The sequence below is a fragment of the Podarcis vaucheri genome, assembly GCF_965113315.1.
Source record: "Podarcis vaucheri genome assembly, chromosome: 12".
Lineage (NCBI taxonomy): Eukaryota > Metazoa > Chordata > Lepidosauria > Squamata > Lacertidae > Podarcis > Podarcis vaucheri.
The window spans coordinates 29,186,504-29,211,623 of NC_138750.1; the positions used below are offsets into that span (position 1 = coordinate 29,186,504).

General features: G+C 39.6%; 1 protein-coding gene across 3 annotated transcripts in view; it reads left to right on the forward strand.

Annotated features, from left to right (window-relative positions):
• Window positions 1-25,120, forward strand: part of IGF2BP3 (insulin like growth factor 2 mRNA binding protein 3) — a 70,585-nt gene that overhangs the window by 4,317 nt on the left and 41,148 nt on the right. For all 3 annotated transcript variants that reach the window (XM_082193933.1, XM_082193935.1, XM_082193934.1), the window contains exon 3: window positions 24,524-24,572. In XM_082193933.1, coding sequence (XP_082050059.1) covers window positions 24,524-24,572 — 49 coding nt within the window. The remainder of the gene's footprint in view (window positions 1-24,523; window positions 24,573-25,120) is intronic.

Sequence of the window (25,120 nt, forward strand, 5' to 3'; positions counted from 1 at the left end):
AGCAACCTCTGTTAATGTACTGAGGCATATTGTATCTATTGGCATGCATTCTGGTATGCTTAATACTTGTTTGGTTTACACACTGTCTGCATTGAAAATGGGGTAATTCAACTTCTTTACTAATAATATGTATCTGTTTACAAGGATCAATTCTTTTGTGTACCCTAGCCATTTTCAGTATTTTCAGTATAGTATAATGTAAGGTAGTAAAGTAATGGTTGTATGTGTAAATGGAAATCTTACTGTACTCCAGAAATACTTGTAATAGTGAATTTTAATTATGTTGTCTTGTTGCTGTGGTGTAGTAATGAAAATGTGATTTTAAAATATTCACGTCCTGATTAATTCTTACTTTTTCCCCCCTTTCCTCCTGCTTTTTGGTGTGCAGTTAAAAATGATGTGCATGAATGCTACAAGTAGCTTTGAAGAAACATGTGAAAATTTGTTTAAAGTAATTTTGTGATGCACAAAATTTTCTTTTTAAAGATTTTTGCTATATTTTCATCCTTAATAGAATTTTATATAATGGAGATACAAATCTTTAATGAAATATACAGACACATGTGCTTTGTGGACTTAAGCATCTTTGATATGGAACCTAATTTAAAACATACGCTGCAATTCTAGTTATGTTTTGGAATAATTCCCATTGAACTCAGTGAGACTTGCTTCATACTGAATCATGCATTGGACTGTAAAGTATAGTCTCTGTGTTTGTGTTTTATAGCCAACATTTCAAAAGTGTGCCATTCTTCCACTTTGTATCTAAGGAATGGACTTTATGTGTCATGGAGCTATCTTGTGTAGCGTACAGATAAATAACTGTCGTAATGTCCTACCCAAAAAAGATGAAGAAATAATGTTATTTACAGATGTTTCTCTGAGTTCATGTAAGACTTCCAGATCAATTGATCTGTACATCATAAGATGTATCTAGGAATTTGCTGTTTTGGAACCCTAGGTGAAATTGCTTCTTCACCCTTTCATTTCTTAAATTCTCTTCCTCCCTCCCTTTTTCATTTTAAACAGAGGGTGCATGCAGTTATTACCAGTGGGTCAGGGACTTTTGGTTGGCTAAATGCTTCAGTTAGAATTAAGACGTAGTTTGATACAGAATATGGTGAAGTCCCGTAAAATATATTTATTAAAATGTATTGATATTTTTCAAAAAGTTCAAAGCAGTGCACAGTAGTATATTAATCTTTATCATTGAGTACTGCTGATATGAACGTTCTCATCTATTTAGTTATAGATCTACTACTATAGAATATATAGTTCATGCTGTGTAGTTGTAGATAGTCTCCCTTCATTCATTGTGGTGAGATTGTGCACTAGGGGTAGACATGGGGATATTGTTAATCCATATCCTCTCATAATAGTGTTAGGAGCTCTTACAAAACAAAACTAAATTAAATTTGAAAGGCCAGTCTCTAAAGCTAGCCTGGTTTGTTAGTTAAAGGCAGTTTTTAAGGCTCAGCAGTTGCATTCCAGCAGTTTGGACTTTTAGATTGAAAGAGGACACACCCACACTCGCAAAAGCAACCTTTATACCTGCTGTGAAAGGCTGTTTAGGACTGTGGTGTTCTAGAATGGTCGTTGAGACAGGCAAATAGGCTATATTGTGACTGAGTTGGGATAGAGGGAATGGTCTAGATTTTAGTTGAGAGCAGAGAGAGAGAGAGCTGTTTATAATATGGCTCTAGCCAGAAGCTGATTTCTGTCTTACTATGGAAACCTCAAGAGAATATGAAAGGAATGTAAAATTTTTGCATTCATAACCTCATGGATCATAGAAAACCTCTAGATACTTTGGGGAAGCTTGGATCACTTCATTCAAAACTTGGAAATGGCATTGTAACAATGCGGGCTGCTAGTCACATGTTACAAAAAGAATGTGGAGTATTCTTAGCTGTGATCATCAGCAACCACAAATGTTTGGGGAAAAATTATGCAAAACAAGATAGTACATGTATATTGGAAAACTTTTGTACAAACCCTTTAGATACTCCCTAGCTTGCCACAAGAGCAGCTGTTATCTTGGTGGGGCAATATACATACTGGAAACTGATTATTCAAATAGCACTGATGTCATTTGTTGTGTGATGGATGGTTTAGCTTGGCAGGGAGGTGGGTGGGTATCTGATACTGGCCAGCTGGGGGCTGCATATTGATGAGCTTGAGTCTTGTTAAATCCTTATAGATTTCGTATTTCTGACATTTATTCACTAAAACTAGAATCCGTATTATAGTACTGTTTCTGCTTCAAGGTTGGATGCCAACCCATTTTTGTATCACTTTTGTTTTCCCCTGTGGGTTTGAAAACAAAATTTCATGTTTCCCTAACCACATGGGAGTGATGGTTTGGTTTTCAGAAACTGAACCACAACATAAGGTTGGGCTGTGTTGTAATCAGGATTTCTCTTATTCGTTGCGAATACCGTGCCAAGTGCAATATAGAATCTATGGAATCAGCAAATTTTAAAAGCAAAAACGGCTTAGCCTTTGGATAATATGGTCCTGGAAGTATTTACGCAAGGAAGAAGGCTGAGGATCCAGTGATGATTTGGGGTGAGGTGGGAACTCAGGTAGCTATTACAGTTGTTACATTGAGCAGATATTGTGCTCTATGTTCCTCTTCGTGTCTTCCATGCAGCAACACATTGTTTGCTTCTTGTGCTTCATTCCACATTTGCCTTCCTATCCTATACAAAACTGGTCTTTGCAAAACATACCAAGTTTTGTTTAGAGTCACTTCAAGCAGGCAGGTTACAAAATTCAAGTTTATAGTTTCCAAATACTTGTTTATCAAAACATGTATATCCTTCCCTTTTGGTGGGCTAACAACATTTTAAAAAATATAAAAAGAACAGTATAAAACAGAACAGTTTAAAAACAAACATAAAAATATTATCTGCCACATATACCAAAAGCCTGTCAGAATAAAACAGTTTGTTTCTACATTAGTTATTAAAAAATTTATGTGGATACCTCAAAGATCTGTTGAAATGGCATGTCCTAAAATGGGATGGGGAATTTATGACCCTCCAAATGTTGTTGGACTCCCAACAACCCAGCCCACATGGTTAGTGATCGGGAATGATGGGAGCTGTAGTACATCATCATCATCATCATCATCATCTGGATAGCCACAGGACTCTTGCCCCTGGTCTGGAGAAAGTACAGATCTTTTATAAAGTGTGAATTTACAGTTTGCAGTCCTTTATATAAAAGAGAAAAAAAAAACCTTTAATGTCTGCGGCAGCATGATAATCTTACTGTATTTTGGGCAGAGTTCTAAGTAACGTTCAATATAAATTATACTAATCATCCATAGAAAGTATATGGCTATTTGGACCTTTTTAAATGTATTTGGACCTTTTTAAATGTAGGAAACTGAAACTCTTCTGACAGTTCTTGTTAATTTCTACAGTGTGATACAAAGACTGACCCTTCCAAAATGGAATGTAAGGTATGGTGCTGCTGGAAAATGTCTTTTCCAGCCAGTGTGGAGAGCCAGTGTGGTGTAGTGGTTAAGAGCGGTAGTCACGTAATCTGGGTAACCGGGTTCGCGTCTCCGCTCCTCCACATGCAGCTGCTGGGTGACCTTGGGCCAGTCACACTTCTTTGAAGTCTCTCAGCCCCACTCACCTCACAGAGTGTTTGTTGTGGGGGAGGAAGGGAAAGGAGATTGTTAGCCGCTTTGAGACTCCTGAAGGGGAGTGAAAGGCGGGATATCAAATCCAAACTCCTCTTCTTCTTCTTCTTCTTCTTCTTTTCATCAATATGTTTTCATGTTAGTAGATAAGCTTGAGGATGCTTCAGTAAGGCAGTATGACTATAAGAATAACCATGGGGAACCACATCTAACACCTTATACTGAAGCAGGATTGTCCATTTCTAAACCATCCCAATACATAGATTTGGTTAGTAACACACAGTTAGCATTTAAATTTGTTTCCTTCCAATGTAAGCCTTTTGTATATTAGTTTAAGAAATAACACTTCTGACCCTTGTTGCTCTTATTAATTGGTATCCCGTTCACACTTTTTCCTGATAAATGAAGCAAGCCTAAGTTTGTATTAATATAACGTGAATCTGCCCCTGGCTCCTTTGAATGGAAGGGCAGGGTATGAATTTTATAAATTCAAATAAATAAATCTGTCCTCTTACTTGCTGTTGCTATTCTTCTAAAAATAGTGTTTGTAAAACCCAAATCCAGGCTTAATTACATGTCTGGGTTAGAATAGGATGCTTTTTCTGAGTAGTAGAAAATGCAATTATATTTTGTTCAGAAAGAATGACATTATTTCAATAATTCCTAAAAGAAATGAAATGGCATTGCTGAACTATTTGACTGCGCTTTGCAAGTTATAATTCAGGAGGTGATCAGTGCCTTTCTCCCCTTAAAGCCAGCAGAAACGGAGGGTGCAAGGATGTGCAGCTGCTAACTACTTGCTCTTGTAGCTTCTTTTCTACTTTGTGGCTGTAAAGTCAGATGGCAGGGGAGGGACTGACGCAGTCTTTGGTTGTATATGTTGCTGTACTAGGCTTCCTTGCTAGGAATAAATGCCGGCATGCTGTGGCTGCCCACGAACTGGGCACACTCTGTTCCTGCCAGGTCTGAGGGAGACAGCACAGACATGGCAGCCACTGTGTAATGCTGTATTTCACCAGCTGGATTAACACAGATGAACATTCTACAACATATTCTGAGGGGGCCCTCAGGCCCTATAGTTAATACCTGTAGTTAATTAGTACTCAAATTTATTTGTTAAAATAGCTTTTCCCAAAAAAGTTTTCCAAATTGGTTTATGTAACAAAATACACAGGCGCCAAACAACAAAATTATATAAGTAACAGTATAAAAACAGACGCAGGGGATAAAATTGTTACAAAAGCCTTATGGAAGAAGTGTGCTTTTTCTTTTTTGATTGGGGAGAAAGGGTCTAATTAGGTTGTGATTACTTGGAAATCAGATCTCAGGGGCATTGTAGATAGAAGGCTGAGTAAAATGGTACAGTGTGATGTGGCAGTGAAAAATTGCAAATTAACTTGTTAGGAATTGCTGGGTAAGGAGTTGAAGCTTTTAAGTACCTGTGACAAAACGTTACTGAAGGGGAGAAGAAGGTCAAGACAAAGAGGATGAAATTGCTTTCGTCCTTTTACCATCCCATTTTCCCACACTGCCCTGCTCAATAGATAGCTCAGGTTCTCCTCTGGTTGAGCAAAGGAGTCAGAGTAGTGGCCTTTCAGTCCCTACAATGCCTTTGTTGGCTGAATGTTGTATATGTGAGCGCTCTCACTCCTGACTAAGCCTCAAAGTCATCTTAGAGGTTTGTCTTGGAAATGAACATAGCAAAGCATACTGCCGATCTCAAAACACTCAAAACAGTGGCATAGTTAATGAAGGGGAAGATCCATTCTCATTCCTTTTCCCCTCTGGCAACCTCCCTATTAAACCCAACTCCAAGGGAAGCAAATTTTGTGATGTGTCACTTCCTGAAGCCAGCACACCTCCCCAACATCTTTACGTTTTGAGATGGAATGGTCCCTCACGACTTTAAGGATATTCTTTGGCACCTTGGGAGGTGCCCATTTCATGGGGCCAATTTCATTTTACCTTGTGAGATTCCTGAAGTTGATGAATAGGTTCCCTCTGGTCATTTAAAGGAGTCTGTATGTGGCGAGGTGATAGGTTTGATGAGGTGCATATTCTCCAAGGCTGCATCTCTCTCTTGCCTCAGACACGAAGGCCTGCCAGTCTCAGCTTTCCTTCAGCCTTGATTCCATAGCCTTTGATTTCCACGGCTCCTTGGGTATGCTAATGTGCAGGAACAGGAGCAATCTGCTGCCCTCCTCCTATGCCTGTTAGTGTCTTGTATGTTTGTATGTATGTATGTAACATGCCATTTCTGTAGTATAGGATGTGATGGTTGAACCTAGAATTCTGTGTGTGATTCAGTTTCTCCCCAACCGAAAAAGGAAGACCTGGGGAAAGTATAATAAATGAAATTACAAATGCTTCCCAGGCAAAGGAAGCTTAATTAATGCTACCTGTACCTCTTGGGTGCTGAGTTGAATAATATCCAGAAGAATCTTACTTTCGATCAGCGTTACATTTAGTTATATACTCATCCTCCATGTTGATTGTTGTAATGTGGTGAACAGAGTCTATGGTATTTGTCCTCCTGTTTTTTAAAAAGTAAATCAGAATGCTCCAAAGCAAAAGTTGATACCTGAGTGTGGCTTCTCTAGATATTGTGGGCCTACTTCAGGATTTCCAATATTTACTCTGCTGACTTGGATTACAATCATTTAAATGGAACCCAAAGGTTCAGGTTGCTACAAGTAAAAAGTAAAGTGCTTGCAGAACAGGTATCACTAGTTGACTGAACTGCCTTTTCTTTAGAAGATACAGTTGTACCTTGGAAGTTGAACGAAATCCGTTCCGGAAGTCTGTTCGACTTCCAAAACGGTTGAAAACCAAATCACGGCTTCTGATTGGCTGCTGGAAGCTCCTGTAGCGAATCAGAAGCCCCGTCGGATATTCGGCTTCCAAAATAGTTTGCAAATCAGAACAGGCACTTCTGGATTTGCGACGTTTGGGAGCCAAAACGTTTGGGAACTAAGCTGTTCGAAAACCAAGGTATGACTGTTCTTCGTTTATTTAATCGATACATGGACTACTTTGAATGTGTACTGACTCTTGGACCTATGCACGTCTCTCTTTAATGGAGAAGTAACAAGTACCAAAGTTGCTCTAGTCAAATGTCTGCATTAATTAGCTCATCATGTTCAGTTTGCATATTAAGTTTGCCAAAGTGATTAGTCCCTGTTTGTCTGTGAATAGCAATGGACACATTTTCCTGTATCTATTAGAAAAAGAAAGAAAAGAAACCACAGGCACAAGGGCTATTTTGGTGGTTAATATTTCTGTGCTGGCTGAGTAAACTAACATTGTCTCAGTGGGATGGTTCATTTGAGATTCCTAATGTGAAGTTTTTGGAAATGCGAGTGCTAAACCTTATGGAACTGGACAGATGTTCTTCAGTACTTTGAGGTCTAATCAGCACAAAAGAACACTGGACGCTCCATGTGAACATTTTCTAAGTATTATACCTGTGCATTTACATTTTGCTTGAACACTTCATCAAGAATTCCTCTTTAAAGAGAGTCTGGAGAGCCTGTGTTAGTGAATGCTTTTGATTATTACTCCTTGTCCATATAATTTGTTTCCCTCCTCGGTCAAATGAAACGTGCTTCATTTAATCCTGAATAAGGTGTTCCTCTTTCTCTGGCTGTGTGCAGACACAGGGGACGCTCAGAGAAAGAATGATTTGCTGCTTGTAGTTTGTGCTCTTACACTGTCGGTGCACTTTGAGTTTATCATCCTTCGGTAGTACACAATCATCAAATGTAGATGATTCTATAAATAGTCATTCTATAAATAGGCAGGAGTAGAAGAAAGTTACAAAAAAGCTAGTTTAAATTGTGTAGAGAAAATGTACAATATGTTTTTAGAGAAGCTTTCTGATGTTCCTTTTATAAGCCATACAAATGCTATTATTTTCCTGCATCTTTTAAATACGTAAAAGTTTAAAATACTTACGTTAGAGCCCTTTAATTCTAGAAATCTAAAAGATGAGTCTGTTAATGGGGCTCGGTTCTTGCCTATCAGATGTGTCTGAAATGGCATTTACTTTACATAAGGAATATTTTGAAATGTTTAGTTTATATAGAAGATGTCATTAATTTTGGCTTAGATGTAGCATATTCATGTCTTGCTTCAGACATGAAAGCACTTATCTATATGTAAGAATTTCAGGGAAACTACAAAATTTATCTAAACGTGTGATTTAATATTCTGCTTTTTACACTGTGTATATGCCTGCCAGGCATAAGTGTGTATCTTTGAGTATCTGTGTGTGGTTATTTTTTTATTTGCTTGGAAAAAATGTATTAACTGCTTAATCAAATAGCTTTTATTATGTACATAATAAAATTGTAGATAAAACACAGTTAAAATCCACAAACTGTTTTTAAATATATATACATAATTATAAAATAGATAAAATCAGTTAAATTTTAAAAATTAATACAGTAACTAAATCATGTACTTGGATAGGCTTGCTGCAACTAAAAAAAAATTGGCAGGTGTGTAATGCAATGTAGTGAGGGTATCTGCCTAGTTCTATCCTGTGAACACACAAATTCCTTTGAACTGGGATTTGGTAAAGTGAATTGCTCCTCACTTTTTTTGAGATGTGTGAGATTAAAAACCTCATCAGTGCATGCGGGTTTAATTGCTTGTGGATGTGCCTAGAACTTTTCTATCCTGGAAGCAGTGTAGAACTTGTCTACGCTGGAAGTAGAAGTGTATTGTCTCATGGATAAGAACTTTTAGCAAGCTTTTTTAAAATTACAAGGTTGAGTACTGCTAAGAACAAATCTGCAAAATGGCTTTTTGTTGACTGTATGCCCTTTTCTTGATCAAAGCTTCCGGAAACTGTCTAAGGAGCTTTTTAGTATAATAGCTGATTTGGTGTCTTTTCTATGTTTGTGCTTTTTAAATTATGTACTGCTAAGTTGATATTAAGCAGTTCCGAGTTTGTGGTGCATATGTAGTCCAATAAAATGGAAAAGTCACACTGGATAATGAAGGGGAAGTCACATTTTTAAAACTTTTGTCTATATATCGAAAACTAGCACTGCAGGGAATGAGCAGGATAGATCTTTTTTCCAGTGGTGTTTTCACTTGCGGGAAGTTTTGAACATGAGAGAGCAGTAAACCGCCCCCCTCCGAAGTTTGAATTGGTGTAGTCCATTGCAGCACACAATATAGTTTGGGATCTACTGGTTGCATCTCAGAATGGGCTTCCAGTTCCCAGTGGTTTAACCATAGCAACAATAACAAATCTTTTTTTTTTACTGCTTTGGTTGTATAAACACTATACCTTTAAGGCACATTTGAAGCATATTTCCGTCCACAAAGAATTCTGGATACTGGAGTTTGTAAGGGCTGCTGGGAATTTTAACTTTGTAAGGTGTAAGCTACAGTGCACAGAATTGTTTGTGCTTTAAAGGTATTCTGTGCGCGCAGCCTAGTGGGCTGCTGAAATCTAGGAAGCTTGAATTCTCAGCCTGAGCATGTTCTCAGAGCACCTTGTGTCATAATTCTGTGTCTGCCTTCCTGAGCCACACTTCACAGCTCTAGTTAGTGGGAAAATGAAGTGCCTCTTGCAAGCCTTAAAGCTGCCCACCCTATCTGTTGTCTTAGGACTCTACCAGAATCTGCTGCATTTAGAATGTGACAGCAGCCACACCCTGGAAAACTGCTTTATCTGGCTTGCTAAACCAGGTGAAGGTAGCTAGCTGATGGGTCTCAATCCCTCAGTGAGTTAGGCTCTGGTGGATTGAGCAGAAAAGACCAATAGTGGGTCCAACAGTCAAGAAGGTGGTTTCTGCACATGGCGCCAGATGCATTTTGCACATGGCTGTCAACCACTTGTGACCAAGTGAAGATGCACTTGTACTAGGACGGCGTCTGAGATCTCCACGATTTAGAGTTGCATGCCTGGGGATCCTTGGATCTTTCCTGTTTTCACACACTAACAACACATCCTGTTGAATTCTATTTGTGGTATTTTACCCGCACCATCAGAACGAATTTCAGGAACCAAAAAGTCGTGTTGAAAAATAAGATTTTCAAGCCGTCTGGCCCCACGCTGGCAACCAGACATTCTCTTTTGGTGACACTAACCCTGGTTTAAGGAGCTATTTGATACCTAGCATATATATCTGAGTTTCTAACACAGCTGGGAAGGTAGCCCGTCTAAAACCTTTGCTGCCTTGTGGGATCGCTTCAGGGGAAGAAAAGACTAAGAAGTAAATCCTACTCAAATCTGCAGTTGAGTCCCTTGCACACCTCTTTCCAGCAACTCCTGCAGCCAAGCTGGGCTTTCCTTTGGACCACATCAGCGAGGCTGAGGGAGGCGGTGTTGTTGTCTGGGCAGCCCAGGACCTCCATACACACTGCCCAGGCTTGTGTCCCAGGAAGGTAACTTCAGTGCTGCTAAGTCAATAGTTTGACCACCCCTGGAGGCACACTCCATTGTCTCTTGAGGCAGATGGATGCCTGCAACAGCAAGAGGCAAAGCCTCACTTCAACCAGTTGTCTGTAGCTTTTCTTCTTCCATTTCTTTGTTTGGCTTCTCTTTATGTATTGCTTCCCAAGTTGTATATATAGTAAATAAACCCCTTTTTCCAGAGTAAGAATCAGTGGTTGAGAAACCTTTTTAATTTGTGCTAATGTTAAGGAGGTGAATATGGTATGTATTGTATTACAATACATAAATTGGCTAAGAGATTGATGAAAGATTGATACGTGTGTGACTTTCAGCAGTAGGCAACTGGGGATCACCTGTGGAATTGGCTAATGTTGGAAACTTTAGTGCAGTAAATACATGCATGCAGTGGAAAGACTAATGTAACATCAGAACATTAATGCTATTGTGCTATCACCCCCCCCCCACTGGCTAGAGAAACAGGGTGCATAGTTTCTTGGTGTGCTCTGCAGTCTTGGTTCTCTGTAATAACACTGTCATTTGTATGCAAAACAGACTAGCTTTGACCATTTTGGGCTAGGAGAACTTAACAGTACTACACAGAGGAAACGCTGAAATACTTGCAACTGATGCCTACTGTATTTAGCACCCCTAGCCTTCACATTTAGGCTAGCGTTTGCACAGAGAGAAGTAGGCAAACAGTATTTTAATGAAAATATGTCATTATCCCATTTGCATTTTGTGTGTCCTTTTCCCTGTAAAGAAATTATCAAATATTGGCAGGGCCCTTTCAGTATGTTTGATGACAATTGAGGCAGTGTTCAATTCTGAAAGAGCTTTACCAAACTCTTGCTATTCTCCCCCAACACCAAAAATTGTAATTTTAGTAATTATGGTGTTCCCTGTGGTATTGAGTTAACATCCAGTTTTCAATAAAATGATTGTTATTCATTTCTTATTCAATCAAAACTCATTAGCTTTGCCATTTATTCTTTCTGTCAGGTAGCTCCAAAAAGTTATCTGAAGGTTTAACTGTTGTTCCTGTATATAATAGAAACGAAATAAATATTTAAATTCTACCCTTCAGATAGTTTAAAAGCGACAGACGACTCCAGTCATTCACATGCCCCAAATCTTTGTAGTTGTTATAATTATGTGTTTAAGGAAAGCACTGTTTAAATTTTTTTGCACTGCATCTCCATACAAATAATACCCTTTTAAAATTGGGCATTTCGTGGTTTTAAATGGCAGAACAGCTTCTGTTTGATTTCAGTCAGCCTCCCAGTTATTGCAAAGTGCAAGCTAAGCTAAGGTTTTGGTGATAGTGACAATACAGTTGCATGTGCATTAAAATGTAGTTTAATCTTATTTTTAAGGTATAGAGCCAGCACTAGTATCTTTACCTGGGTAACAAGAAAACTGTACCTCTGTTAGAATACACATATCATATTATTTAATGTCCTTAGTTCAGATTTGTGCTTTCCCACCATAACTCTTTATATGAAACATTTTGGAAAGGGGATATTGCCACTTGGTGAAGAGCTTGCAGTGTTGCTTGTTTTTATGCTGTGTAAAGTTCTCAAAATGTAGATTGCAACTATCAGCTATGTTGGCCATAAATTGAGTGCCTTTCTTCCATCCAGCCCCCTAAAAATAGGTTAAAGAAACAAGAAGCCCAAAATGGATAACATTCAGTTTCAGGATTGGGCCCCAAGAGGGTTCAATTGGGCTGGACATAAAAAGGTATTGAAATGATTTTTGGGGAGCTTCACTATAAAAATGTAAGACAAAAATATATTGTTTTTTAGATTTTGCTTATGGCTAAAATCGTTCCTAATGTGTCTTCAAATTGTTTATCATTCCCCACCCCGATTTAGCCTGTTATCTGACTGAATGATTAGTGACTGGTTATACCCCCATTGTGACAACATTCCTGGTGTAAAACAATACTATTTCTTCCCACCCCACCCCCTGCAAATCTGTCAGCACAGTTCCTTCCAATTGCATGGGCCTTAAAATGGGGTTGTCAGTAACTTGTGGAATTAAGCTAGGTACTGTTTGTTTTATAGCTTATGATCCTAGTAAAATTAATAGCTGTAATGCAGGTCAGTCATGAATAGATATCACAGAAAAAGCACCTTGGCAAAATACAACCAGATTTTAAATTAAAGCTCTTCTTTATTCATCCTTTTTGAGGTTTTGTGTCTGCAAGCCCTTTTGATTTTGTATTTGATTCCTGTCCTTTTGGTTTGTTACTTGGTAAAGTACAGTGTCTAGTGCTATTTGCATTCATTTTACTTTCCGTATTTATATAGCAACCAAACACTTTGGGTGGTTTGCAAGTAAAAAATCAAAGCAATAAAATGTCCAGAAAAGCATTTACAGTTTTCAAGAGAAATCATTTGATTTCTCCCAGTGTTTTGTGGCCAGTTGATCTGAAGTGGCTCACAAGTTAGAAGCCTCTCAAATTATATAGAAATAGGTCCAGGGTTTTTTGTGCAAGAGGTATTTAAAATTATGGGGTGTTTGTGGGGGACGGGGGAGGAATTTGCTGTGGTAACTTTGTAGGTTCCAATTCAATAGCCTCATACATGCCCTAGGTTGTACTTCAGCATCCTTCTGTTTAAGCAGGAATGGGATTGGAGAGTTCTGATAAAATCATTACCTCTGATTACAAGCTTGTCCTTTCTCTTCCCTTCCTCCCTCTACTCTGGCATTTTCAGTGTATGGTAAACTTTACACTATTTTCAGGTTTATCAGATACTTGTGTGCTGTGTTTTTTTGAGGGGTGTGATCTGAAGTGCCATGAAATGAAGTCCTTAATTTGGTATGGAGAACCTTGGACACATCCAGCTTTGCTGGATTCTTTGAATCCACTGCATGCCGGTACTAAATTAAATGTTTAATACCAACACTCTGAAGTGGGCGCAGAAACAACTGGAAATCAGTTTTTACACAAAGCATTGTCAATATATGACTGTATCAGCCAGTCCTTGTGGGCAATCTTGCCTCCTTCTCTTCAATGGGATGATGCTTCCAGACCACATCCCCATGTACGGTACATTGCAGTAGACCAAATGGATAAGTGTAGCTAGGCTGTCTGTCTGTCCAATACAATGGTATCTCTGGTTACGTACTTAATTTGTTCCGGAGGTCCATTCTTAACCTGAAACTGTTTTTAACCTGAAGCACCACTTTAGTTAATGGGGCCTCCTGCTGCTGCCGTGCCGCCAGAGCACAATTTCTGTTCTCATCCTGAAGCAAAGTTCTTAACCTGAGGTACTATTTCTGGGTTAGTGGAGTCTGTAACCTGAAGCGTATGTAACCCGAGGTACCACTGTAGAGTTGTAGTTGGTATTGAGTCACAGAGCCCAGATCACCCTCAATACAGTGGTACCTCGGGTTACAAACACTTCAGGTTACAAACTCCACTAACCTGGAAGTAGTACCTTGGGTTGAGAACTTTGCCCCAGGATGAGAACGGAAATCACGCACTTGCGGCAGGAGGCCCCATTAGCCAAAGCGAGCCTCAGATCAAGAACGGATTTGGGTTAAGAACAGACCTCCGGATCAAATTAATTTCATAACCCGAGGTACCACGGTATATGAATCTGATAAATGATACTTGAAAGCACTCACAAGTGTTTCAGAGAAGTAATATTTATTCAGATGAAACTGGCAATTTGTCCCATCAGCAGATATTGGCTCAGTATCCAAGGTAATCGGTTGTCATGTGGAGATAAAGAATTTGGGTTTCTCTTGGAGATTTAATGTTGCCAGCCAGTATCTCTCAGCTCTGGTTCCTCATCTGTAAAATTGTAACAATAGCCTATATGTGGGGGCTCTTAACAGCTGCTGAGCTTTCTAGGTTTATTTCCCCTATGCAGTCAGTTCAAGATGACAGTTGTCTGCTGCTGCTGCTGCTGCTGCTGCTCAAGGATAATGCTGGAAGTTGCTGGTCGTTTGGGAAGTTGGGGCCTCGGTTTGATTTATTATCAAGCTATATTGTAGTTGTTATTTTGGGGCATTTCATTGCATAGTCAACACTACGCCTTAAATACATTAACTGAAATGGGAGATGTGTATGATATACTTTAAGGAATTATTCACAAGAGACACCATATAAAAATTAATGCTTCAAAATTTACACACTTTTCTGATATACTTTACATTAATTTTAAATTACTTATAAACAATATACATTGAAATGTCAGATCTTGACTCATAGTGCAGTTGCTGATGGTTTTCTGTTAAATCTCCCAACTAACCTACTCTGGGAATTTTAAAATTCTTAATCATTAATGCTTACTCACAGATGCAAACATTGTTCTGCCTTTATTGATGGAACAAATTTTACTTTTAGAGTTTGATTCTGTTGCCACTTATCTGCATGCACATGGAAACTTTCTAGCTTCCCGTACGCTCCATTGCATGAGGAGTTGGTGCTAAAAGGGGGGGGGGAAACCCTCCATACGTGCCATGCTCATATAAGTACTTTGCTTATGTGCATGCTTACACAAATGTCCTCTCTGTATCTGGCATTTGTTTGCAACCTAAGAATTAAATAGAGATAAATTGAACTCACATGTAAAAACTTAACAATAAGACATTGTCAAGAAATAATTATTATGCAAAAAGTGCATTAATAGAAATAATTTATGTACCAAGTGGATTTAGATAAACTGAATAATAAGTGGTAAAGCTAATGGATGATGTTTTGAACATGATCCTTTAAGTGTAGCCTCTGACCTGGTTTTAAAGAGTAGTCCTGTGATTTGAAATATTGCCATCTGGCAGTTATATTAGGACAACCTTAATGACTCTCAAAATGAAATTGTTAATTTTGAAGATTTTGTTTTTGTTGTGTATTCTTGGGTAATACTGGAAGCTTAAAGAAAACATAAAATAATTAAAGCATTGGTTAATATACTGCTTTTGTTTGCTAACGTAGATCTGCAAGGCATCTTTTGTATACCAGCTCTACAGGAATTGAAGCTACCGTCAATCACATAGTCTATTATGAATGTATAGTGATTGATAACTTAATGGTACACTTCTATATGTGTAGTTCTTGAGTGCTGCATTTGTAATTTTCATTAAATGATAAAAATTCATTAAATGATCTACAAATTGGGAAGTGTCAGAAAGTTACCAGTTCGTAGAAATATTTATTTAATTGATGATGCTTGTGTGTTGTATACAGTTAGGAAGCTGTTGTCCTAGCTTCCAGAGTCGAGGGGAAAGGAATAGATAAAGGAAAGGTGAAGCATAAATAGCAGTGTTTCCTGGTTGATCAGACGAATGAATGTTCCCTGGAATTTTTATATATGTTACCCCATTCAGCAACTGCTTGACCCGCTTAGCCTATTGCTAAGAGGTTTGCTGGATTTTATGTATTGAGATGGGTTAAATAATTGATTGCTGAGGAAATGAAATCCAAGGATTTTAACCAGCAGAGGAGCAAAAGAGGAAATAGGTGTTGGAAGAGGAGCAGGTTAGCCCCTTCAGTAGAATACAGTGGTGCCCCGCAAGACGAATGCCTCGCAAGACGAAAAGCTCGCTAGACGAAAGTGTTTTTCGGTTTTGCATTGCTCCGCTAGACGAATTTCCCTATGGGCTTGCTTTGCAAGACGAAAACGTCTTGCGCTTTTTTCTTAAAGCCGCTTGAAGAGGCGCAGTTGCGACGGACCGTGCTTCGCAAGACGAAAAACATCGCAAGACGAAAAGACTCACGGAACGAATTATTTTTGTCTTGCAAGGCACCACTGTACAGACATTCCCACAATCATGACCACCACTGCAAGAGGCAAGAGCTACTTTTATGGTTTTAAGCACAGGAGGGATCCATCTAGCAGCCTTTCTAGAGATTTGCTTCATTCCTCTTGTGGCCCAGTTTTTAGGCATCTAGAAGAGCATGGTCATCATCCCCAAAGTCTCAATCTATTCCCAGTAAGTGTACCGAGTAATGAAATGGCACCCCTGTCGATGCGTTTCCCTTCTGAGCTAGATACTTCTATCATCTCTTAAAACCAGGAGAAGGATGAGTGGTAAGGGTTCATTAATGCACTTGCTGCTTGCAGGTCCATCTTTTAACATGGCATGTATAATGAGAGGAAGAATGCTCACACTTCCTTCAACTCTGGCAAAGGGAGAGGTGGCACTGTTTTCTGAATGTCTGCAAGGTTTAATTTTATGGGAACAATCCCTTGCCTTTCCTACCCTTTCCAGCTGTGACCTCCTAGGGCATAGAAGTGGTCCTCTCTTCCTTTAAGGTAGATGTAAGCTTTTGGCTGGTTTAACACTTTCTCCGCAAAGTAGAATCAGACTAGTTAGAGGGAGCATTCAATTCTAAGGTTCACTTCTGCTTCCTCACATAATGTCAAGCCTTGGTTTTGTGTTGCATCTGAACCATCACATTGGATACAAGATTGCTGATGATATTTTTTATGTTTTATGTGTTTACTAGTGGGGATTTTAGTGATTTTGCCTTGACTTTTTAAAACATAAATTACCACACTCTAAACTAACTAGATGGAAAACTGAATTACGCATTTTAGAATAAACCGTGAAAATAGACAAGAAATAACATTTCTTTCTCAGGAGTCAAAAGGGCAGTTTTTACAAGTGGAAAAGCACCACCTCCTCTTCAGGAAATTTCTTCCTTCCTTATTGGCGCTTTGTTATGGCTTGGAAGCAAGGTTGTTTCAGAGTTCTGTGGTAATTATTCCACTATTTCTCCTTCTCACCACCCCACCCTAAGCACTGTGCCCCTTTCCTCAATGGCCCAATGAGGGATTAGGGTTGGAGGAAACATGGAGGGACCCTTTGTTACAGGGTTTTAGGCCACAAAGGAAAGTTCGCACCCAACACTTCCTTTCCCCTGAGCTAGGAGGGTTGGGGCTTGACAGTTGAGGCGTTTGGATCCCTTGTATCAAGAGAGGAGTAAGTGACAGTGGGAAGAGATGGGAAATCTCCTATGGTTGAGATAGGTTATAAAGGCACTTGGTATTGAAATTTGTAAAAGAGGCTCATGGAAACTGTTGAACTGACATAATCCCTGAACTGAAGTAGAGTTGTCTGTCTGTCTGTTGTAGTGCTTTCCACACTTTGGTAAAAAAGCAATCCGTATTTCTTAAGGTGTAGATTCTCAAATATATGGTGGGGAAAATAGGATGTGAACCATTTTGCTGAAAATCAGAATTAAGAATGGAAGGAAGATGATGCAGTGTTGATAGATTGCAATGTTTACCATAAACCATGTAAAGTTTTCTATCACTTTTTTAAGACTTTTTCAGTTGTATTCCATTATGGAAATTGGTAGGAAAATGCAAATATATATTTAAGAACTTGGCACAAGAGTTGTAGCTGCTTTACTAAATCCTTTTGCTAAGTCACACTTGGGAGTTATCAAATTATGAATGTAAGTTTTTATAGCCTAAGAAGTGTGAAGAACAGTTGGAAGTCCTTGTGCAATACTTTCAAGTATACATGTTGTACAGAAGTTAATTTTTTAAAGACAGGATGGCACTATTATAAGCTTGACTCCTTAAAGCATGGGGAAGTTGGCAGGTCATGTGCAAGCAGCCTACTTCAACCTAGTTCCCTTCAGAGTAAAAACAGTATTCAAAATATCTGGAGGGTACCAGGTTTAGAAATGCTGCTGTTCAATTTTCCTTCCATGTGTTGACCTCATTTTCACATCTAATTTTCATGAAGGAAGATACAACTTTTCTACTTGCATTCCATCTTGTATGAAATTGCTTCCCCCCCCCCCCGTTGCTTGGTTTTTGGTTCAGAAGAAAAACATAGTTCCATGTACCCAAGAGAGGTTGTGGTTTTTGTTTTTCAAACAGCAGGCCACCTAGGAAGACACTTTTGAAATTGAACCAAAAGTGGTTGTTATGGGCAAGGGTCTACTTATTGAAAGGGGGAAAATCGCACTGGGCATGTTCCAAACCCTTGGACATGTCTAAAATAGCTCTTTTGATCTCAGCCATGTTGTGCTAGTCATAATTCAGCATCCAAAATGGTTTGCGTGTGCCCAGAAGTATGTCAGTTTTTGTTTTGTATGTTTCTGGAAAGTTGTCTTTCAGTGCAGTCTTATACTCCAGTGGTGGCTAATCTGTGGCCCTTCAGATGATGTTGGACTTGGATTTCTATCATCCCTAGACAGCATTACCAGTGTCTAAAGTCCAACAGCATAGAGAACTACAGGTTAAGCACTCCAGCTGTACATGTCTACTCCATTAGCCTATTGAGATCAGTGAGATTTACTGTAAAGGTGTAGACTGCTAACCTTTCTGGCCTCACAGACACATTTGGAATATTAGGAGGACCTATGCCTCAGATCTGTTTTTGCACCATGGCAGTACTGAGCTGATCAGTGGTTTAATGGTTCAGCTAGTGGAGACAGATGTAATCTGTTATTTGATTGGGTGAAGGATAGCTTATGCAGTTTCAAGAGCATCCATTTTATGAGATCTGATGTGATTGTGCATTTGCATCCTTTCTGACGCTCTGTCCTTCTCGTCCTATGGTACTCCATTCCTGTCTCTCCACCCCTGCCCCTGTTGCTCCCTTCCCAGTCTTACCAGATCAGTCTTATTTTCTTCCTGCCCTCTCAGTCATTCTGCATTCAGATTTAGTTGCTCGGATGCCAGTCAGCGCCTTGATAAAGCAGTTATGGAAGAGGAAATGGAAGAGGAAGTGGGAGAGAGCATCACTCTTCTAGCTTCTTCCTTCAACCTTGTGTGCAATATTAGCTACCTAATATTGAAACTAGAAGGCTAGTATAGAGGGTGGAAATTCTTAAAATAACCGTGTGAAATTTGTCCTAGCTGCTTTTGATTTTGGCATCTAAAAATACTTCTGTGGAAGAAAACTGCTATATTGTGTTTATTTTTGAAAGGACATTTGCAACACTATCACATGTATGTTTATTGAGAACTGAATTCTACTGTGTGCTATAGGGCTTGCTACCAAAAAGAGGTATGAAGGCTCAGGAGGAAAAAAACAGCAATAGGAAGGAGTACCCCATGTTTTTTCTGAGACTTCACCAAACTTTTCAATTGAAAAAATGGAAATTTATGGGGATTGCTGTTGTTGTTTCAAAAAATGAGAACCTGCTTGTTCTTTGGCAAGCAGGAATTATATTTATTGCCCTTTAAGAATAATGCATGATGCAAGCTCCCACTTGAATGGGTTTAAGTGGAAGCAATTCCTTCAGAAAGCAGGCTTGCATTCAGCAATGATGAGTTGGTTGGTGCTTATTGCTGGGACTGGCAGCACTCAGGAGTTCCCTATCAGGAGCTCCCAAGTGCACACCCCAATTTTGGCAGGAATCTTCTTTTTAGCAAGGAGAACTGCTGTTTTGCATGTGCTGAATGAAGCTGTGCCTGCAACTGAAGAAAGAAAAGAATCAAGAGCATGTTTAGAATTTGCCCTGATCCTTTGCTTTTGAAATTGGACCACCTGACATCATGGTGACATCAGGTGATTGACAGGTGCGCCACCGTCAGGGGGGTGTATTGTGGATATTATATTTGAACTGCCAACCTTCTGATCGGCAAGCCCTAGGCTCTGTGGTTTAGACCACAGCGCCACCCGCGTCCCCCCCCCCCACTACATATCTAATATGTATTCGTGCACCTAGAGGGTACTGCTTTCATAAAAGGGTGTTCTTGTTTGTGAATTGCTGCTTGCCTTCCTTAGGTGGCCATTTGATCTAGTGGCTTCTACTTTTTAAGTGTCTATTTTTTGCTACTTCTTAGACAGCAAAAAACTATGATGCATGTGCCTCAGTACATAGGGTGCAGCTACTCTCCGTTATTAAGTATATATATTCACAATTATGCTGATAAAGAACCCAAGGCATGTATACTTTTGAGGCCCTGAGCACATTTGCCTGGTAATAAGCTGAATAAGAGTGCATCTTCCGAGAGAACTTGCATAGATAGCTTTATACATCTCATAACCCAACTAGTACTATTGCACATGCCTAGGTATAAATGATGTAGAAAAGCAGATTTAGGTTTCGTATGACAGTAAATACAGAATGTATTTCAATTTCCCCCTCAAATTAGTTTTTTCCCCTCAGAGGGCTGATGTGGCAGAAAAAACCCTTTTTTTCTCATGTCTTCTAAGTTTCAGGAACATTTACACTTCCAGGTCGGCGTGCAGCCCCAAGTGCTACTTAACAGGAAGAGTGACATTGTTCTTCAGCTATATTCAACATAAAGTCTAAATACTTACTCTGTTATCAGACAAATGTTCTTAAGCCTAAGTATTTTGGTGAAATGCACCATGCACTCTAATTCACATGTGCACATTTCAGCTAATGCTACAGTCTTTCTGTTGAAAAGTATATACAGTGGTGCCTCGCAAGACGAAATTAATTCGTTCCGCAAGTTTTTTCTTCTTGCGAGATTTTCGTCTTGCGATGCACGGTTTCCCATAGGAATGCATTGAAAATCAATTAATGCGTTCCTAGGGAAACCGACTTCAGACCAGGTCCGGGGACAGTCTGTCCCCGGACCTCCTCTGAAGGCTGGGGGGGGGGACAAGGGCTTTTCTTCCCACCCCCAGCATTTTAAAAAACCCTGGGACAGCGGAGGACTTCTCCGCTGTCCGGGGCGATCTTAAAATGCTGGCGGGCGGCATTTTAAAATCGCCCCGGACAGCGGAGGACTTCTCCGCTGTCGGGGCGATTTAAAAGCCCCTGGGAAGGCAGGCAGGGGGGACAAAGACTTTTGCCCCCCGCCAGCCTTCAGAAGAGGTCCTGGACCTCTTCTGAAGGCTGGCGGGGGCGAAAGTCTTTGCTCCCCCCGCCTGCCTTCAAAAGCTGTCCGGCCCAGGCTTCCCGGACCTTTCCGCCAGCAGCGGCAGCGCTGCCGCTGCTGGCGGAGACTTGCCGGCATGCCGAAGCCTGTGCGCAGTGCGCCCAGGCTTCGCGGATCTCTCCGCCAGCAGCGGCAGCGCTGCCGCTGCTGGCGGAGACTCTCCTGCCTTCAAAAGCCGTCCGGGATAGCAGGAAGCGCTTCCCTGCTATCCCGGACTGCTTTTAAAATGCTGGCGCTGGGGAGCAAAGCCTTTCGGCCCCCGCCAGCCTTCCTGGACCTCTTCTGAAGGCCGGAGGGGGGGGGAAAGGCTTTGCTCCCCACCGCTAGCATTTAAAAGAGGTCCCCGGAGATTTCCCTATGGGCTTTCGTCTTGCGAAGCAAGCCCATAGGGAAATTCGTTTTGCGAAGCGCCTCCAAAACGGAAAACCCTTTCATCTAGCGGGTTTTCCGTCTTGCGAGGCATTCGTCTTGCGGGGTACCACTGTACTGTCCTTGGTTACAGACTCAATTGAATTCTGCTGCTTTAAAGTAGTGTGAAAATTACAACAATTCATTAGTATTCTGATTATGTTCAAGTATTTAGTAATGACATAATTCAAGCCACTAAAAGTTCAGTACACAGTTGCTTCCATAAATTACTTTTAAGATTTATGCACCTTGGGTACATAAGCAAGAAGCTAATCTTACTGGGTAATATCTAGTGTAAGTCATACACAGTGTAGACTTTTTGAAACCAGTGGATTTAAGTTACATATGGTCATTTTCAGTTTACTGATACCTGGCATATGAACTACCGCAACTTACACTGATTTTACTTATGTGCTCATAGCTTTATACGGGTCCTCAATAAATAAATAAATAGGGGGCAGGAGGCTGTTACTTATTGGGCTCTGAAGGCTCTCACAGGGCCCTGTGAGATCTCATGGGAACCTCCCAGAGCATTTGCACAAGCATCTCAGAGCCTGGCAAACTTTTTGTACAGGGGGAAATTGTGCAAAATAGCTTTATTTAAGTTATTCACTTTACTTACCAGGCTTTGGGAGGCTCTGAGTTCTTGGGTAGTGTGAGTAGTTCTGATGTTGCTTTTACACTCAACCCCTGGTAGGATAATCCTTGCATAACTTATGATTGCACTGTACTTAAATACAAAGTCTAATTTAAAAAGCAAGTTATTGTAACAAGGTTATTAGTTGTTCAGTGCTGATACTGGGGATAGTGGACTGCCAGTAGTTATGAAAACTTCACCTCTTGAACACAACTGGTACCCTCTCAATTAGCATGTTTCCTCAGTAACAAATTATATTGCCCAAATATTTAGCTTTTGATTGCCTCTTTGTGGGCATGCCTTATACCCTGTTAAGCACTGGCACAATGGTTTTGATGGAGGATTTATTATTATTATTTAAAATCGTAATAGCACGAGTAAAGATACTGGATTCATTTAAAAGCAGTGGGTTTGGACTGCATCTTGTCTGCTGTCACACAGTCCATAAAGCTAAATTGCTTGTGGTCAAGTTAGACATGAAATGTTTTAAAGCAAAATTAGAAGGAAGGTCCAAAAAGGACACCAAATAGTTAATGATGAAACTTCATTACGAAAGTTAAAACCTCTTTTGTAGGAAAGGAGAATTTATTCCATAGCATATCAAGCGGTAGTGCATGCATTTCCCTATGCTCATTTGTGTAAGGCTGCTATAATTTATGTTTAGGATTATTGCTTTATCTTTTAAGGGGTATAGACCTTGGAATAGGAAATAATGGCATTGAAAGCAAAGCATATCTAGAACTGAACACATCTGTTAGGAAATTCTCCTTTCAGCAATTCCTGCGCAAGAGAAATTTCTGTTGGGTTGTATGTAGTGGACAAAGCTACTACTGCATCCCTGCAATATAACAAAGTAGAATAAAATATTTTTTTAAATAAAACTTTTCCAGGTTCTTCATTTATAGCAGCCCTCCCCTCCCAACTGAGTGCCCCCAGATGCTGTTGGACACAACTGTCATCCCTGATTACTGGCCATGCTGATGGGAGTTGTAGTTTGAAAAGGCTGGATGTATAGCAATTCACCTAATGCAATTTCCTGATGCACCTTAAACACTAGCGTTCATTGTACCATATAACCTTTCATTGGTTTACATTCCTTTTCATTAGTGTAATCCATGAAAACTTAGGCCATAATTAATGTCTTAGTCTTCAAGGTGCCACAAGATTTTAGTTGTTTTCACCTAAATCCAGTTGACGAGTGAGCAGTTCTTACGTAACATTAAACCACAGTTTAAAATATAAAGTATGGTTTAATGTGCACAAGAGCTTTGCTTCCACCACATTTCTGACTGTGCCACACAGGGAGGGAAGCAAGTGAACCCTAAACAAATCAAGAGTCTTGTGGGTCCTGTGGGCTCATTGTTTGTTTCTCTCCAAAGAAACAATGAGAAGTCAACATGTTATGAGTGATAAGCATTTCATGGAAACAAGGCTTTGACTTGTTTCCTTTCTCTCATGTGGCATAGTCGAGAGTGAGGGAAGAGTGAATTGCTCATGCACATTGACTAAAGTTTATTTTGTATGTGTTGTATACGACAAAGTCATACTCATTTAGGTCAGTGGATATGACATTGAATATGACAAGTTCATTGAATTCAGTGGTTCTACTCTTAGTATGACTTAGTTGCTTTAACTTTTTGTGAACCACACCAATGTAACATTTGCAGTATAATCCTATGTCTGTCTGTTCAGAATTAAGTCTCGTTGATCTCAGTGGGACTTATTACTGAGTACGTGTATAGGGTTGTTGCCTTGATTCTATTTATTGCATTCTTTTTTGTGTGTCTATCTCAAGAAATCTTAATTGTGAATTTTCTGAGTTCTTGTATGAATAAGCCTTTCTAGCTTTGAGGAAGTACATACACTTCCCATGTGATGTACAGAACCTTTTTTATCTGTACATTGCTGAAGATCCCAAGGTTATGTAGCATTCTGGGCGTGCATTTATTCTTCTTCAGGTGAAAAGGAATGAGAGGTGAAGAGACAAAAGGTTTGGCTATTATTCCATTCCGGATGCCACTGGGCCTTGTTTATGCTATTACAAAGCAAATGCTTTTATTACAAGATCGATGAGTGAGGGCCTATATATCTTTGAAACAAAGGTGACAATACAACAGCTAGTCAAGATTTCAGAAGCATGGAATGTTAGGAATTCAAGTGCTAATTAAACTGACCATGGTTTTAGAATTTACATATTCTTTCTTTCTCTCATGCACCATTTTGTGAAGTTTCAAATTTGGGGATAGTTTTTACAAGTCTAAAAATAATGCCACCATATTTAAACAGTATGATAGGAGACCCAATATTCTTGAAGCAAAGATGTTTCATGTGTTAAGAAATGCTTCAATGTGCCAAGAAAATACTGCGAAGAGGAGCGGGTTTTTTAGTAGTATCTCTTCAATTGACTCTTACTGGTGAGCATAAGGTATATAATTATTTGTAGGCATATAATGAAATTATTTTGTGATAATTGCTTCTTACTATAGAACTCATTTTGACCTAGTAATTTTCAGAGATGTGTTATGGAGTGTACATTTTTTGTGTTTAAATAACAGGCTCTCTCTCTCCATCCCCAGGAGTCGAAAACTTCAAATCAGAAATATCCCGCCACACTTGCAGTGGGAGGTAGGCATTCATCTTTGTTTTCAACCTGTTTTAAGAGGATAAATTGGTGCTTTGTTTTTCACCTTTTGCCTCTTTCGCCCTCTCCCTTGTTTTCTCACTCCTTTTTCTTGGTCTTCTAACACATGCAAATTGTTGGCAAGAGCAATTTTGTTCTTTGAAGGATAATTTGCAAAAGTGAATAACAGAACCTTCCAAATATTTCTTAACAGCTGCCATTAATGTTAGGCAGTTGGAGATATATTTCAGGGTTCTACAGTACATTTTCAGGTGACTGGCAATTTCCTGATTCATTTTATGTCTCAAAAGCTGATCTGAGCCTCTCTTCTCTGTATAAACATTAACATTTTAGCAACTTTTAGAAATAGAAACTCTCTACCTTTTTCTTGTAATTCTTCTGCCACTAGTTATTTCCATAGCAGCACATCATAATTTCAGAAGCTCTATGATAACTAGGTAACAGAATATAGATTTTTGTAAAAACATGTCTTTTTATTTGTGCCTCTTAACCTTAATATAGGGACGCGGGTGGCGCTGTGGGTAAAACCTCA